The sequence below is a fragment of the Schistocerca gregaria genome, chromosome 4 (assembly GCF_023897955.1).
Source record: "Schistocerca gregaria isolate iqSchGreg1 chromosome 4, iqSchGreg1.2, whole genome shotgun sequence".
Lineage (NCBI taxonomy): Eukaryota > Metazoa > Arthropoda > Insecta > Orthoptera > Acrididae > Schistocerca > Schistocerca gregaria.
This window is the reverse complement of record NC_064923.1, coordinates 715150744-715168366: the sequence shown is the minus strand read 5'-3', so window position 1 is coordinate 715168366 and position 17623 is coordinate 715150744. Positions and strand designations below refer to the sequence as shown.

At 41.7% G+C, this 17623-nt stretch overlaps 2 protein-coding genes across 2 annotated transcripts in view; both read left to right on the top strand.

Moving 5' to 3' along the window:
- Positions 1-11237, top strand: part of LOC126266920 (phosphatidylinositol N-acetylglucosaminyltransferase subunit H-like) — a 34299-nt gene extending 23062 nt beyond the window's left edge. The window contains exon 4 of the mRNA XM_049971610.1: positions 11125-11237. Within this exon, the coding sequence (XP_049827567.1) occupies positions 11125-11196 (72 nt within the window). The 3' untranslated portion in view covers positions 11197-11237. The remainder of the gene's footprint in view (positions 1-11124) is intronic.
- LOC126266919 (uncharacterized) overlaps positions 11207-17623 on the top strand; it is a 157868-nt gene continuing 151451 nt past the window's right edge. The window contains exons 1-2 of the mRNA XM_049971609.1: positions 11207-11298; positions 11373-11482. Coding sequence (XP_049827566.1) covers positions 11207-11298; positions 11373-11482 — 202 coding nt within the window. The remainder of the gene's footprint in view (positions 11299-11372; positions 11483-17623) is intronic.

Here is a 17623-nt window from a genome sequence, read left to right as displayed (position 1 = left end):
CTAAATTTGTTGCCTCTATTCGGAAGAACCTTGAGTTTAGAATTACGTATTTTAACAACTATGGACTAATAACTGTTTCTGGAAGCAACATTGTGCACCGTATGAAGTGCTTTTTTTTTTTAGCTTCTAAACTCTTAAGGCTTAATTTAGGTATTCTGTTTATCAGTGCTTGAAAGAAGGCTTTTCTATGTTTCACTGAGTGACAATAATTCTGAGATATAATGACATCATTACAATAAATGCCAAACAAATGGGTTCAGTTGAGTTTAATGATGCATAAATCCAGAAAATTAATCAGCATTCTTTTGCTGATGTTCACCAGTAAAATGAGTGTTAGGATATGAAGTACATTCATCTTGTCAGCTAACAGATCGATGTCATCTTTAGATCCTAGATGCAACAACACAATGCCATCAACAAAATATTTTGAAAAAATTATTTGCCATGCCCCCTGTGAACTGTTTACTGAAAAATTCGCCATATACCAGAGATGCGGATATGCAGATAGGCACAACAAAAAGACTTCCAGAAAATGAGCCTTCGACCAACAAGGCCTTCCTCAAACACTCACTCACACACACACACACACACACACACACACACACACAAATGCAATTAATATGCTCATGACCACAGTCCCTGGCTGTTGAAGCCAGACTGCGAGCAGCTGTGCGTGATGGCAGAGGCAACCACGTGGTGAGGGTAAGGAGGAGGCTGGGGTGGGGAGGGGTAGGGATAGCACGGTAGGGGTGGAGGCACGAAGGCCAGTTGGAACAAAAGGGGCTAGATGTGTAAGGACAATGACTAACAAAGGTTGAGGCCAGGAGTGTTATTAAAACATAGGATATATTGCAGAGAAAGTTCCCTCCTGCACAGTTCAGAAAAACTGGTGTCCAGATGGCTCAGGCTGTGAAGAAGTCATTGAAATGAAGAATGTTGTGTTGGATGGCATGCTCAGCAATGGGGTGATCCAGCTGTTTCTTGGCCACAGTTTGTTGGTTGTCATGCCCACTTAGAGAGCAGCACAGTGATTACAGCTTAGCTTTTAGGTCACATGACTGGTTTCAGAGATAGCCCTGCCTTCACTGGGATATGAGATGCTTGTTACTGGACTGGAGTAGGTGGTGATGGAACATGTCTTTCATCTAGGTCTATTGCAGAGATGCGAGCCATGAGGCAAGGGGTTGGGAGCAGGTGTTGCGTAGGGATGGACAAGGATATTGTTTAGGTTCAGTGGGTGGTGGAATACAACTGTGTGAGTTGTAGGAAGGATAGTGGGTAGGAAATTCCTCATTTCAGAGTATGATGACAGGTAGTTGAAACCCTGGCGGAGAATGAGATTCAGTTGATCCAGTCCTGAATGGTACTGAATCACAAGAGTAATGCTCCTCTGTTCCTGGATGGTGAGACTTTGGGAGGTAGAGGGTGACTGGAGAGATAAGGCTCAGGAGATCTGTTTTTGTTAAATATTAGGAGTGTAATTACAGTCTGTGATTGAATGAGACCTACAGCATATGTTACCACTTGTCACTATTAGATGCAATGGCCATGCGTAGCTAGGCTGTATGGAAGGGACTTCTCATTATGGAATGGGTGGCAGGTCTGTTGGGTTGAGTAGAACCAGGTGAACTGAATGGGGGACAAGCTGTTGTGGTTCTGTAGGAATGTGGATAGGATGTCCTCACCCTTGATCCAGATCACAAAGATGTCATCAGTGAATCTGAACCAGGTGAGGTGTTTGAGATTCTGGGTGTTTAGGAAGGATTTGTCTAGATGATCCATGAATAGATTGGCATAGAATGGTGCCATATGAATGCCCACATCCGCTCCGTGGATTTATTTGTATGTAATGCCTTCGAAGAAGAAGTAATTGTGGGTGAGGATATAGTTGGTCATGGCAACAATGAAGGAAGTTGTTGATTTGGAATCCATCGGGTATTGGAAAAGGTAGTGATCAATAGCGGTAAGACCATGGGCATTAGGGATGGTAATGTACCTGGGGAGAGGTTCTGGGATGGGCCTAAGGCTTTGAGAAGAGACTGGAGATCCTGCTGGATTTCTGAAATGGGGTCACTCTGGCAGAGTTTGTAGGTGGATGAATCTAACAACTGGTGGGCTCCTTCTGCCAGGTAATATTTGTGGTTCAAAACTACAGTGGTGGAGCCTTTGTCAGCAGGTAGGATTGTAAGGTCAGGATCAAATCCTTAGGCCCGTCCCAGACTCTCTCCCCAGAGGTCATCTCTCCCCTCACCCCTACCACTCCCTGCACTCGTATCTTCTACATGCTTCCTAAAGTCTATAAACCCAGCCACCCAGGACACCCCATTGAGGCCACTACTGTGGCCCCACTGAGAGAATCACTGCTCTTGTAGACCAAACATTGACCCTTGCCTCATGGTTCATATCCCTGTACTAAATGTAGATATGAGACTGTCCCGTACACCCTCTCACTGCCACCAATCCAGTCCAGTCACAAAACATCACCTATGCCATCAAAGGCAGGGCTAGCTGTGAAATCAGTCATGTGATCTCCGAGCTAAACTGCAACCGCTGTGCTGCGCTCTACATGGGCATCACAACCAACAAGCTGTCTGTCTGCATGAATGGCCACTGACAAACTGTAGCGAAGAAACAGCTGAACCACCCTGTTGCCGTCCATGTCATCCAACACAATGTTCTTCATTTCTCCCGGAACCTTTCTGAATTGTGCAGGTAGATGCTCTCCCTACATTCCCGTAACTCTCCTTGTCTCACCCTTCCTTAATCTTTGTTATTATGCATCTAGCCCCTTTCCTGTTCCCATTCCAGCACTACACAGCCCTCATTCAACCATCACACCCACAGTCTTTTTACTTCCTCCTTTTCCATTAGCCCTGCCACCCCTCCCATCCTCCATCTAAACTCCCGAGTGCACCTCGCTGCTCTACCCTCCACCATCTATTCCCCGCACACTGCTACAAATAGCTCTTTACCGTCTCTCACACCTACCTTGCTATTCCTCCCCCTCCCCACCCCAGCCTCTTCTTACCTGCACCTGGTTGCCTCTCGCATCATGCGTTGCTGCTCACATTCTGGCTTCAGCAGCCAGAGACTGTGGTCATGTGTGAGCTGCATTTGTGTGAGAGAGTTGGCCTTTGCTGTTTTCGTGTATTGACTTCTTATTCATCTTATGATCTCTTTTTTAATGATACCTTTTACATGTCTTTTTCTGTTATTGTTATTTCTTTCTTATCTCAGACGTTATGTCTGGTCTAAAGTAGAAAGTGACGCGGACCTTGATCAAGCGTGACTTCCTTTTAACTGTACGGTATATGTTATATTGCATTTAGGAACTTTCGTGTAATTGAACATGTATCAATAATTACGGATTTTTGTAGTTGTATATATAAGTTTGGATGTAGCTGTATTGCATTGATGTACTGGTGGATATTGTGTGGTATGACTCCTGTAGTTGATAGTATAATTGGTATAATGTCAACTTTATCCTGATGCCACATATCCTTGACTTCCTCAGCCAGTTGGATGTATTTTTCAATTTTTTCTCCTGTTTTCTTTTCTATATTTGTTGTATTGGGTATGGATATTTCGATTAGTTGTGTTAATTTCTTCTTTTTATTGGTGAGTATGATGTCAAGTTTGTTATGTGGTGGTGTTTTATCTGTTATAATGGTTCTGTTCCAGTATAATTTGTATTCATCATTCTCCAGTACATTTTGTGGTGCATACTTGTATGTGGGAACATGTTGTTTTATAAGTTTATGTTGTAAGGCAAGCTGTTGATGTATTATTTTTGCTACATTGTCATGTCTTCTGAGGTATTCTGTATTTGCTAGTATTGTACATCTGCTTATGATGTGATCTACTGTTTCTATTTGTTGTTTGCAAAGTCTGCATTTATCTGTTGTGGTATTGGGATCTTTAATAATATGCTTGCTGTAATATCTGGTGTTTATTGTTTGATCCTGTATTGCAAACATGAATCCTTCCGTCTCACTGTATATATTGCCTTTTCTTAGCCATGTGTTGGATGCGTCTTGATCAATGAGTGGCTGTGTTAGATGATACGGGTGCTTGCCATGTAGTGCTTTCTTTTTCCAATTTACGTTCTATGTATCTGTTGATGTTATGTGATCTAAAGTGTTGTAGAAGTGGTTATGAAATTGCAGTGGTGTAGCCGATGTATTTATATGAGTGATCGCTTTGTGTATTTTGCTAGTTTCTGCTCGTTCTAGAAAGAATGTTCTTAAATTGTCTACCTGTCCATAATGTAGTAAAAACAAAGATTCCAAGACTTACCAAGCGGGAAAGCGCCGGCAGACAGGCACATGAACAAAACACACACACAGAATTGCTAGCTTTCGCAACCGATGGTTGCTTCTTCAGGAAGGAGAGGGAAAGACGAAAGGATGTGGGTTTTAAGGGAGAGGGTAAGGAGTCATTCCAATCCCGGGAGCGGAAAGACTTCCCTTAGGGGAAAAAAAGGACAGATGTACACTCGTGCGCACACACACACACACACACACACACACACACACACACACACACACACACACACATATCCATCCGCACATACACAGACACAAGCAGACATATTTAAAGGCAAAGAGTAAGGGCAGAGATGTCAGTCGAGGCGGAAGTACAGAGGCAAAGAAGTTGTTGAAAGACAGGTGAGGTATGAGCGGCGGCAACTTGAAATTAGCGGAGGTTGAGGCCTGGCGGATATCGAGAAGAGAGGATATACTGAAGGGCGAGCTCCCATCTCCGGAGTTCGGATAGGTTGGTGTTGGTGGGAAGTATCCAGATAACTCGGACGGTGTAACACTGTGCCAAGATGTGCTGGCCGTGCATCAAGGCATGTTTAGCCACAGGGTGATCCTCATTACCAACAAACACTGTCTGCCTGTGTCCATTCATGCGAATGGGCAGTTTGTTGCTGGCCATTCCCACATAGAAAGCGTCACAGTGCAGGCAGGTCAGTTGGTAAATCACGTGGGTGCTTTCACACGTGGCTCTCCCTTTGATCGTGTACACCTTCCGTTTTACAGGACTGGAGTAGGTGGTGGTGGGAGGGTGCATAGGACAGGTTTTACACCGGGGGCGGTTGCAAGGGTAGGAGCCAGAGGGTAGGGAAGGTGGTTTGGGGATTTCATAGGGATGAACCAAGAGGTTACGAAGGTTAGGTGGACGGCGGAAAGACACTCTTGGTGAAGTGGGGAGGATTTCATGAAGGATTGATCTCATTTCGGGGCAGGATTTTAGGAAGTCGTATCCCTGCTGGAGAGCCACATTCAAGCTCTGATCCAGTCCCGGGAAGTATTCTGTCACAAGTGGGGCTCTTTTGGGGTTCTTCTGTGGGAGGTTCTGGGTTTGAGGGGATGAGGAAGTGGCTCTGGTTATCTGGTTCTGTACCAGGTTGGGAGGGTAGTTGCGGGATGCAAAAGCTGTTTTCAGGTTGTTGGTATAATGGTCGAGGGATTCAGGACTGGAGCAGATTCGTTTGCCACGAAGACCTAGGCTGTAGGGAAGGGACCGTTTGATATGGAATGGGTGGCAGCTGTCATAATGGAGGTACTGTTGCTTGTTGGTGGGTTTGATGAGGACGGATGTGTGCAGCTGGCCATTGGACAGATGGAGGTCAACGTCTAGGAAAGTGGCATGGGATTTGGAGTAGGACCAGGTGAATCTGATGGAACCAAAGGAGTTGAGGTTGGAGAGGAAATTCTGGAGTTGTTCTTCACTGTGAGTCCAGGTCATGAAGATGTCATCAATAAATCTGTACCAAACTTTGGGTTGGCAGGCTTGGGTAACCAAGAAGGCTTCCTCTAAGCAACCCATAAATAGGTTGGCATACGAGGGGGCCATCCTGGTACCCATGGCTGTTCCCTTTAATTGTTGGTATGTCTGGCCTTCAAAAGTGAAGAAGTTGTGGGTCAGGATGAAGCTGGCTAAGGTGACGAGGAAAGAGGTTTTAGGTAGGGTGGCAGGTGATCGGCGTGAAAGGAAGTGCTCCATTGCAGCGAGGCCCTGGACGTGCGGGATATTCGTGTATAGGGAAGTGGCATCAATGGTTACAAGGATGGTTTCCGGGGGTAACAGACTGGGTACGGATTCCAGGCGTTCGAGAAACTGGTTGGTGTCTTTGATGAAGGATGGGAGGCTGCATGTAATGGGTTGAAGGTGTTGATCTACGTAGGCAGAGATACAGAACACCTTCAACCCATTACATGCAGTCTCCCATCCTTCATCAAAGACACCAACCACTTTCTCGAACGCCTGGAATCCGTACCCAGTCTGTTACCCCCGGAAACCATCCTTGTAACCATTGATGCCACTTCCCTATACACGAATATCCCGCACGTCCAGGGCCTCGCTGCAGTGGAGCACTTCCTTTCACGCCGATCACCTGCCACCCTACCTAAAACCTCTTTCCTCGTCACCTTAGCCAGCTTCATCCTGACCCACAACTTCTTCACTTTTGAAGGCCAGACATACCAACAATTAAAGGGAACAGCCATGGGTACCAGGATGGCCCCCTCGTATGCCAACCTATTTATGGGTTGCTTAGAGGAAGCCTTCTTGGTTACCCAAGCCTGCCAACCCAAAGTTTGGTACAGATTTATTGATGACATCTTCATGATCTGGACTCACAGTGAAGAACAACTCCAGAATTTCCTCTCCAACCTCAACTCCTTTGGTTCCATCAGATTCACCTGGTCCTACTCCAAATCCCATGCCACTTTCCTAGACGTTGACCTCCATCTGTCTAATGGCCAGCTGCACACATCCGTCCACATCAAACCCACCAACAAGCAACAGTACCTCCATTATGACAGCTGCCACCCATTCCATATCAAACGGTCCCTTCCCTACAGCCTAGGCCTTCGTGGCAAACGAATCTGCTCCAGTCCTGAATCCCTCGACCATTACACCAACAACCTGAAAACAGCTTTTGCATCCCGCAACTACCCTCCCAACCTGGTACAGAACCAGATAACCAGAGCCACTTCCTCATCCCCTCAAACCCAGAACCTCCCACAGAAGAACCCCAAAAGAGCCCCACTTGTGACAGAATACTTCCCGGGACTGGATCAGAGCTTGAATGTGGCTCTCCAGCAGGGATATGACTTCCTAAAATCCTGCCCCGAAATGAGATCAATCCTTCATGAAATCCTCCCCACTTCACCAATAGTGTCTTTCCGCCGTCCACCTAACCTTCGTAACCTCTTGGTTCATCCCTATGAAATCCCCAAACCACCTTCCCTACCCTCTGGCTCCTACCCTTGCAACCGCCCCCGGTGTAAAACCTGTCCTATGCACCCTCCCACCACCACCTACTCCAGTCCTGTAACCCGGAAGGTGTACACGATCAAAGGCAGAGCCACGTGTGAAAGTACCCACGTGATTTACCAACTGACCTGCCTACACTGTGACGCTTTCTATGTCGGAATGACCAGCAACAAACTGTCCATTCACATGAATGGACACAGGCAGACAGTGTTTGTTGGTAATGAAGATCACCCTGTGGCTAAACATGCCTTGGTGCATGGCCAGCACATCTTGGCACAGAGTTACACCATCCGAGTTATCTGGATATTTCCCACTAACACCAACCTGTCAGAACTCCGGAGATGGGAACTCGCCCTTCAGTATATCCTCTCTTCTCGATGTCCGCCAGGCCTCAACCTCCGCTAATTTCAAGTTGCCGCCGCTCATACCTCACCTGTCTTTCAACAACTTCTTTGCCTCTGTACTTCCGCCTCGACTGACATCTCTGCCCTTACTCTTTGCCTTTAAATATGTCTGCTTGTGTCTGTGCATGTGCGGATGGATATGTGTGTGTGTGTGTGTGTGTGTGTGTGTGTGTGTGTGTGTGTGTGTGCGCACGAGTGTACATCTGTCCTTTTTTTCCCCTAAGGGAAGTCTTTCCGCTCCCGGGATTGGAATGACTCCTTACCCTCTCCCTTAAAACCCACATCCTTTCGTCTTTCCCTCTCCTTCCTGAAGAAGCAACCATTGGTTGCGAAAGCTAGTAATTCTGTGTGTGTGTTTGTGTGTTTTGTTCATGTGCCTGTCTGCCGGCGCTTTCCCGCTTGGTAAGTCTTGGAATCTTTGTTTTTAATATATTTTTCCCATGTGGAAGTTTCTTTCTATTTTATTTATGTCCATAATGTAGGTTTTTTATGTCGATAAATCCCCTTCCTCCTTCCTTTCTGCCTAATATGAAACTTTCTGTTGCTGAATGTATGTGATGTATTCTATATTTGTGGCATTGTGATCGTGTAAGTGTATTGAGTGCTTCTAGGTCTGTGTTACTCCATTTCACTACTCCAAATGAGTAGGTCAATATTGGTATAGCATAAGTATTTATAGCTTTTGTTTTGTCTCTTGCTGTCAATTCTGTTTTCAGTATTTTTGTTAGTCTTTGTCTATATTTTTCTTTTAGTTCTTCTTTAATATTTGTATTATCTATTCCTATTTTTTGTCTGTATCCTAGATATTTATAGGCATCTGTTTTTTCCATCGCTTCTATGCAGTCGCTGTGGTTATCCAATATGTAATCTTCTTGTTTAGTGTGTTTTCCTTTGACTATGCTATTTTTTGTTACATTTGTCTGTTCCAAAAGCCATATTTGTATCATTGCTCAATACTTCTGTTATCTTTAGTTATTGGTTGAGTTGTTGATTTGTTGCTGCCAGTAGTTTTAGATCATCAATGTATAGCAAATGTGTGATTTTGTGTGGGTATGTTCCAGTAATATTGTATCCATAATTTGTATTAATTAGCATGTTGGATAGTGGGTTCAGAGCAAGGCAGAACCAGAAAGGACTTAATGAGTCTCCTTGATATATTCCACACTTAATCTGCATTGGCTGTTATGTGATATTATTTGGATTTGTGTGGATATTAAGTGTGATTTTCCAATTTTTCATTACTATGTTTAGGAACTGTATCAAATTAGGATCTACTTTGTATATTTCTAATATTTGTAGTAACCATGAGTGGGGTACACTATCAAAAGCTTTTTGGTAATCAATGTATGCATAGTGTAGCGACCTTTGTTTAGTTTTAGCTTGATATATCACCTCTGCATCTATTATCAGTTGCTCTTTACATCCTTGTGCTCCTTTGCAACAGCCTTTTTGTTCTTCATTTATAATTTTGTTCTGTGTTGTATGTGTCATTAATTTCTGTGTAATGACTGAAGTTAATATTTTGTATATTGTTGGTAGGCATGTTATGGGGCGGTATTTAGCTGGGTTTGCTGTGTCTGCTTGATCTTTAGGTTTCATATAAGTTATTCCATGTGTAAGTGTATCAGGGAATGTGTATGGGCCTGCAATGTAACTGTTAAATAATTTAGTTAGATGTGAATGTGTTGAGGTGAACTTCTTTAGCCAGAAATTTGCTATTTTATCTTTTCCGGGGGCTTTCCAATTGTGAGTAGAATTAATTGCTTTGGTGACTTCATGTTGCAAAATTATCACTTCAGGCATTTGTGGTATCATATTGTATGTGTCTGTTTCTGCTTCTATCCACTGTGCATGCCTGTTATGTTGTACCGTGTTTGACCATATGTTTCTCCAGAAGTGTTGGTTTGTGTTGAATGTTTGGTTTTGTTTCCTTCTATTTTCACTTTTTTTGTATCTTCTAAGTCGTTTGGCCAATGCTTGTAATTTCTGCTTCTTTTCATCTAATTGCTCTATCGCTTCTTGTTGTGAGATTTTACCTTACCTTTTTCGTTTTTTTTCTGACATTTGATGTCTTATAAATTGTGTTAGCTGTTCAATGTCTTTTCTCAGTTTTTCTATTCTGATCTGTAGCCTGTGTTGCCATGCTGGTTTTGTTGGTTTCTTCTGTGTGTTGGTTGGTTCTGATCTCTGCCTAGTGTGTATATTTAGTGTAGTGAGTGCTCCTATATAAACCAGTAGTTGTAACTCTTCCATAGTTGTGTTTTCATTTATTTTGTTGTGTATGATTGTGTTGATAGTTTTTATTGTTGTTTTGACTTGTGGGTTATTTGGCGGTCTATGCAAGAATGGTCTAATGTCTGTATTTGTGTCTTTGTATTATATATATGTCAGCTGAAATTTTTCTTCTATATCTAACATGTGTGTCACTTCGTGTTCTATTTTTACTTGTTCTGGTGACAGTCTTAAGATTTAATTTTCCTCTGATTGTTTAATTGATGTGTGTTGTTCTTTGTTTGTTTGCTCTGGTATGTTTGAGTCCATTACTGTATTTTCTTCTTCTTTTGATTGCACATTATTTTGTTCCAGTATTTGTTGTACTTGTTGTTTGATGTTTTCTAATTCTGACTGGGGTATCCTGTTATTTTTGTTGTTATTATTATTATTATTATTATTATTATTATTATTATTATTTCATATGCCAGCCTTTTAAATATGCATTGTTCCAGAATTTATTTTAGTTTTACAGTATTTTTATCACTTGCCTCTCCATGTTTACCTACTTGCCCTCTACAGCCACTCCCTGTAACTTGCCTCTCCCCTATTTAAGTGCCACCTGTTAGCACATCTCATCAGTCAGTCTGTGTCCTCTCAGGATGGCTGACATGTAAAATAATTTTAGCGTATTTTGATTTCTTAGATTGTAAACTAGTTTATATGATGTTTTAATGTTTATTGACAAGTCATTTTTCAACATTATTTAGTTTATGTGATGTATATACGTTTTTAATGGTAGATGAGTTCACTTAATATTTATAGTTTTTGTTTTTATGATACATGCCGTCAGAGTTGTTTCGCAGTACTTGTGTGTGACACCTATTGCTAGTCTTGTCTTTCACTAATTCTGTTGTACTTTATAGTTCCATACTTTCCTAGATACCATTGGAAAATGCCCTGGGAGGGAAAGGGGGGGTGGGGGAACCAGCCATTTAATTAAAAAACTGTGTGTTCAGTGAAGAGAGGGGGAGGGGGGGGGCATGCGTGTGTGCATGCGAGAATGAACACGCACGCCTTTGGCAGCTCTCAGTTCCACTACTATTCAGTGAATTATTACTGTAACTCCTAAATTACTTTAATATTTAGTTGCTACCTTTGTATTAAGAGCCAGTAGTTTATCTCTGCAAATGTTTGTTGCATTAAGTGTGTTTTGTTTCAGAATACGAGACCACCACTTGAACTTCTGGAATTTATATATAAAAGTATTCAGAAAATAATATCAGATTCTTAAGAACTCTAAAATGATTCGGAAGGACTTGCGTGTGTCGGGAACTTACTTGTTATGTAATGGCAATCGCATCCACAAATTCAGGATAAAATGGCGTTCAAAGAGGTTTGTCTGATAAATATTTCCTAAATGTAACCAGAAATATGCTGCTGCTAACTTCTTCTTCTTCTTTTTTACAGTACACCCACTATGGAGCAAAGACGTGAAGTGATGCGAGTAACTGAAGACATTGTCAAAACAAATAATCTTCCAGAAAGAATAACAACGGGTCAGCTGAAAATTACGACCAGTATCCTTTCATGATAATGTGTGGTGGTGATGGATAACCAAAGTGTGTATAAATGCTAACACTAAAAACTTTACCAAAAAAAATGTGAATGGTGTTTGTTTATTATTTGTTAACAAAGAATTCCATGCTCCAATAATCATATTGTTTAGGGGAGTAGAAGTATTGCTGTGAATAAAGAGCCCGAGAGTTGTTCACTCACTCATTGTGTATGAAAATACACATCCCAGAATCAAAATCTTAGGACCTGTCTTTTGATAGTTTCCCACTGTGAACTTGAGTTTATTGTTGACAGTTGCAATAACATCAGTATCTATAAACAATAAGAATTGGCGTGGAGAAAGAATGCACTTGCATGTCAGTACATGATACCCCATGTTGGTGCCCCTCTCCCCTCCCCCCTTGCAAATTCACTAACTGGATTTTTGTCCCAATCCATTGTTGTAGCTTTGTCTGAAGCAAATACAACGTTTTTTGGTACAGCCAGAAAACATTACTTTAAACTCATGCTCATGTCATCAACACTTTGAGAGACTGCAGTTTATATGTATGAAGACATATCTGTGAAACTGATAGTGGCATACTGCTTAATGTAAGAGGAGGCGTCAAATACAAAAATACTATTTCACTTGAGCCTCAAGTGCATCACTGTAATAGTTCTGCCATATTAGTCAGTTTTCATTCCAATACCAATTGTGATTAAATGCCACCATGACTGCCAGCAAATTTCCTGTTCTCATTCGTAGCTTGCTCGAACTTCATGGTTCTCAGTTCCAAGCTGCAAACCAAAAGTACTGCAGCTTGGGATGTACTGTTGTGCATGAATGTCTGCATGCCTGATACTAACTGTTTTACCCACTTCTCTTGTCAGTCCCATCCACTAGCATGCACCTCTGCCATGGACGATCTGCATATGTGCGTAGTCTGATTTTTGCCCTCAGTTGCAAGTGACCTTTGTCAAGGCATGTAATACCACTTTGTCGGTACTGCCCAAGTCATAATATACTAACTGATTTTCTGCCTCTATAATATCCTACAAGGAACCCCTTGAGTGAGAGGCCATAAAAAACCAATAGTTTTTATGTTATTTGACACCCCACATATTGTTTACCATGTTACCACAAGACTGGTTGCTAATTGGAATGGGGTGGGACTGGAGGTATCCAACGGTGAGCACAGCATGAGTCTGTGTAGCGTAGTTGAACTGCTTATTGGTTAAGTAACACTTCAACAGCTGTACAGTGCTTGTCATACTGTTACAAAGCAGAGCAATGGCAATGATAAGCAAAGCAAACATTGTATTATGTCTGCACCAACTGTTGCCTGATTGATATTTGATCAGGAAGGAACTCAAGGAATATTGCATAGTGAGAAAGAAGTGGCAGATGAAATATTAGCATTTATGCCAGATGAGTCAAATGTGCGGCGTCATATGCGCTTGACTGTGTGGAGAATGTACGTGAGGGTAGAATGATGACGATACATGCTTAACAAGTGAAAGTGGTATTCAAACAGATGTCAAGCTATGTAGTTCATCATCCTTGTCGGAGAGGAAATCTCATCTCCAGTGAAATGTAGTAACGGACAATCGTCGTTCAAGGAGCAGATACTAAACATAATTACGTACATGAAAGATCATCTGCAGCATAGTAAGAAAAACAATGAAGAATGGATTTCAGGCCTGTGGCTATGTGACCATGTAGTGTATTAAAAAATCTCTGGCTGTGCAAGAGAAGACGAGGCACACTTGTTACAATAACTGGTGTTTATGCATTTCAAGGATGCTTGATACAGTTTGCAGGATGTGCATGACAGTGACCTATTACGTTATGCACATAAAATAGCACTTGAAAAAGATTTCAGTGATTTCAAGGGAAGTAGTGGATAGTTGCTCAACTTCAAACAGTGCTGCAGAATTGGAAGACATAAGACAATAAAATTTCTAACGAAGTGTCAGCTTGACAATGCGCAGCAAATTGCAGAATCGGCCCGAAAACTTGTAGGTGAGATACCCCATTATTCAGCATGGAATGTGTTTCCAACTCCAACTAAGGATTTGAGGAGGAAGTGCATATGAAACGAGCACTGGAAATTAGGGGTACCAAGAGAGTTGTATCAAGATCAACTAACTTTGATGCCTTAACATGTTCATATGTGATTATGCTATTGTTAATCTCAATGGTAAATTGGCTGGAAAGTTATTTATTGTACTGTGAGAAGTTGGAGGTGTTCTGCCTTCTACAATTCTTTCTCATATGCATGACCTTACAAGGGCAGTAGGGAATATTTACATCAAAATGAGCAACAGTGGTAAAGTGGGCATAAGAGCACTACACTATGATATGAGCACTGCTTGATTCCTGGTTGGCGTATAAAAATTGACTCCTTCAGAACAAACTATTTCTCCTGAAAAGTGTGTAACGGAGAGTTCATACCACCAGGAACCACGGGACAAATTCAACCTCTGGATGTTTGTTTTTCCTTGCCTATAAAACATATTATCACACTATCTGCAGCTGCACCATAAAGGATAGCCAGTTTCGTGATAACTTCCATGACACAATGTGCATTCTTTAAGAATGTATACCTAGATGAACATCCTGCACGGTACGTAACTCCTATGGAGTTCACTTTGAGTCTTGACGGTGCAAACCTTTGTGATCACTGTGGCGTACCATTTTTGATTTGGTGCTTGTGGTGCAAGTTAATGGGTATTTTTTTTAGTGTCAATAGTGTTGATTTTGTGAAGTGTAATATGTACTATAGAAGGTTGATCTCTTCACTTCCCAGACACTCATTTTGTGTTGCCCTCCTCATGCACTTTGATGAGTCATTAGCAGCTAATATTTTTTATGTCATAATTGTCAACACAACACTTTCAAATGAGCCTTACTAAAGACTGGACTTGCGACATCTCACTCAAGGGGTACCTTGTTAGCAAGAATGTAGTTAAATTTGTTGCATGATTGAATGTTTGTAGGAAGAGGAGAGCTGAGGTTCATGATTGACCTTCATTTATATTGGAATTTAACTGCTTGACCTTGGCAAACTAAAAGTTATTTGTTTTTTTGTGGTGTAGTACTGTTTTTGCAATGATCAGTGGCTGTTACAATGGCTTAGTGCCTTATTTGCATAGCTTGGAAGTGTTTATTACTGTGCTTGATGAAGTACTATCACGTGTACAGTCTAATAATAATTTTATGTAGCTCAACGGCCTGTTGCAAGTCTTTCAGTAGGGTGCTATTTTGGTGACATGCATGTCTGTAACCTATCCCAGTAATCATACTGTGGAATGGGTACCCCTAGTTTAAAATTGAATCCAAACCACGTTCAGTTATGGACGGTTGTTGTTAGATTGCTGGAGTGTGCACACCGCGTAAGAAATAATCTGAGACCAGCGAATATACATGGTAACAATGCATCGATGATTGGATATCACCATTCAGTTTGCACAGGGATCTGAAGACACACTAATGCACTGTTGAAACTAGTTGTTTAATAAATATATTTTATAAAAAGTATGCCTGATGGTATTCCTTCTTTCTACAAATACATAAGTGCAGTATGTCCATAGTCTTGCTACTACTGGCAGCCGAGATGATGGAAGTTTGTTGCCATCATTGTATTTCATATTGCCAGGCTGCCAATCATTTCTTGTACTTATCTTCTGAAGGTCACGACTGCCAAACTAACATTCAAACTAATGACGATGTAAATAAAACAGAAAGAAACTTCCACATGGGAAAAATATATTAAAAATAAAGATTCCAAGACTTACCAAGCGGGAAAGCGCCGGCAGACAGGCACATGAACAAAACACACAAACACACACACAGAATTACAAGCTTTCGCAACTGGCAGTTGCTTCGTCAGGAAGGAAGGAAGGAGAGGGAAAAATGAAAGGGTGTGGGTTTTAAGGGAGAGGGTAAGGAGTCATTCCAATCCCGGGAGCGTGTGTGCGAGTGTATACCTGTCCTTTTTTTTCCCCTAAGGGAAGTCTTTCCGCTCCCGGGATTGGAATGACTCCTTACCCTCTCCCTTAAAACCCACACCCTTTCATTTTTCCCTCTCCTTCCTTCCTTCCTGACGAAGCAACTGCCAGTTGCGAAAGCTTGTAATTCTGTGTGTGTGTTTGTGTGTTTTGTTCATGTGCCTGTCTGCCGGCGCTTTCCCGCTTGGTAAGTCTTGGAATCTTTATTTTTAACATTCAAACTACTTTCACTGTATGAATGTGTTTCATTTACATTTATTGTTGTTGTTGTTGTTCTTATCAACAACATTTAACAACATTTTTTCCATGGTTCTTGTGTTGTTGACACCTAAATGCATGCTAAAGGAAACCAACATTCAGTCAGCTAAGCTCTGCCAGGACATCTGGTGCCGACTAAGGTGAAGACAGACTAACAATAAACACACAAACATACACACACAAACTAGCTGAAATAAAATAGTGAGTCATTATAGAAATGATAAACAAATGCAAGGATATCTTCATTCGGCAGACAAGATCAGCAGGAAAATACAATGGTTACTCAGGAAACTAGAACAGTTTTTGACACTTAAAGAGTGATTCCCCATAAGTTTTAAGTACATTGACCCAAAGATAGTCAGAGACCTGTCAACTAAGGCTAACAGTAATAGTATTACCACACCAACATAAATCACGATGAAACATCTGACAAGAAATATTAGGCATCTGGCGTGGACCATGCGTTCCTCGGTGATATAGATAGCAGTGCTGGTTGCCACAGCATCAGAGGTGTCTGTAGAGAGGTCGGACTAACGTTGTTAATAAAGCCTTTTTTCAGTAGCTTCTGGAGCAACTTTCTGGATAATTGACTGATCTCACCATGTAAACAACTGAAAGCAAGGGGAGACTACATCACTTGTGTTTCATGAGGACATGCAGCTCTGCTATGGTTTAGTGACGAAACCATCCTCCTGGATAAAATATTAAGAAGGTAAAATTTGAACCTCTGAGTGGAGACTCCTCAGGAGAATGTCATCGAGAAAAAACAATCTTGTGTTCTACAGACAGGGTGTAGAATGTTGGATCCCTTAGGTTGATGGATTAGAGATGGTGTTATTCATTTTGTTGCACTTCGGTGTGTGGAATGTTGGATCCCTAAATCAAGTAGGTAGGTTAGAGAATTTAAAAAGGAAAATCAAGGGGTTGAAGTTAGATGTAATAGGATTTAGTCAAGTGGTGAAACAGAACTTCTAAGTCAGAGTAGTGACAATGATGTTGGTTTGTGGGGCACTCAAATTCGTGGTCATCAGCACCCATACAAGTTCCCAGTCTTTCCATTTCCAGTCTCGCCATGTCTTGAATGATGATGATATGATGAGGACCACACAAACACCCAGTTCCCGGGTGGAGAGAATCCCCAACCTGCCCTGGAATTGAACCCGGGACCCCCTTGAGCCAGAGGCAGCAACGCTAGCCAGTAGACCACAGACTGCGGACAGTCAGGGTAGTGCACCGTTACCTAAACAAAATACAGATAATGCAAGATTAGGTCTAATCATGAACAGGGATGAGAGTAAGCTACTATGCTACTAGTAAATGCATTATCCTAGGCAAGAGAGACAGGAAGTCAACGCCTACCATAGTGGTGTACAAGCACTCTCACCTGAAGATGGCAGCCAGGTGGACCGCTGAAATATTGTGTCAAGATGACATTACGATCCGGCTGCACACCTGAGAAGAATGTTATCAATTATTATGCCGGGAAAGACTTCATAGTCACAGTTATTCATATTGTTAAAGAAGACAAAAACTGGAGACAATTGACTGAAATTAAACAGTAACAAAAGGAAGAGAATCAAAAATAGTAGAACATTTACAGGGGGGAAAGGAATGAAAGAGAAGTCATTTGATAGAATTTTGTGAAGAGCATAGTTTAATCATTGCTAACACTATATTAAGGATTACGAAAGGAAGCTACATATGTGGCAGAGACCTGGAAACACTAGAAGATTTCAAATAAATTATATGATGGTAAGGCAGAGTTTTAAAAACAAATTTTAAACTGCAAAACATTTCCAAGGGCAGATGTAATCTGCAACCTTGATTTATTAGTTATGAAATGCAGAGTAAAATTAAATAATGTACAGAAACTTCTGGTTGAAAATTATGAATTA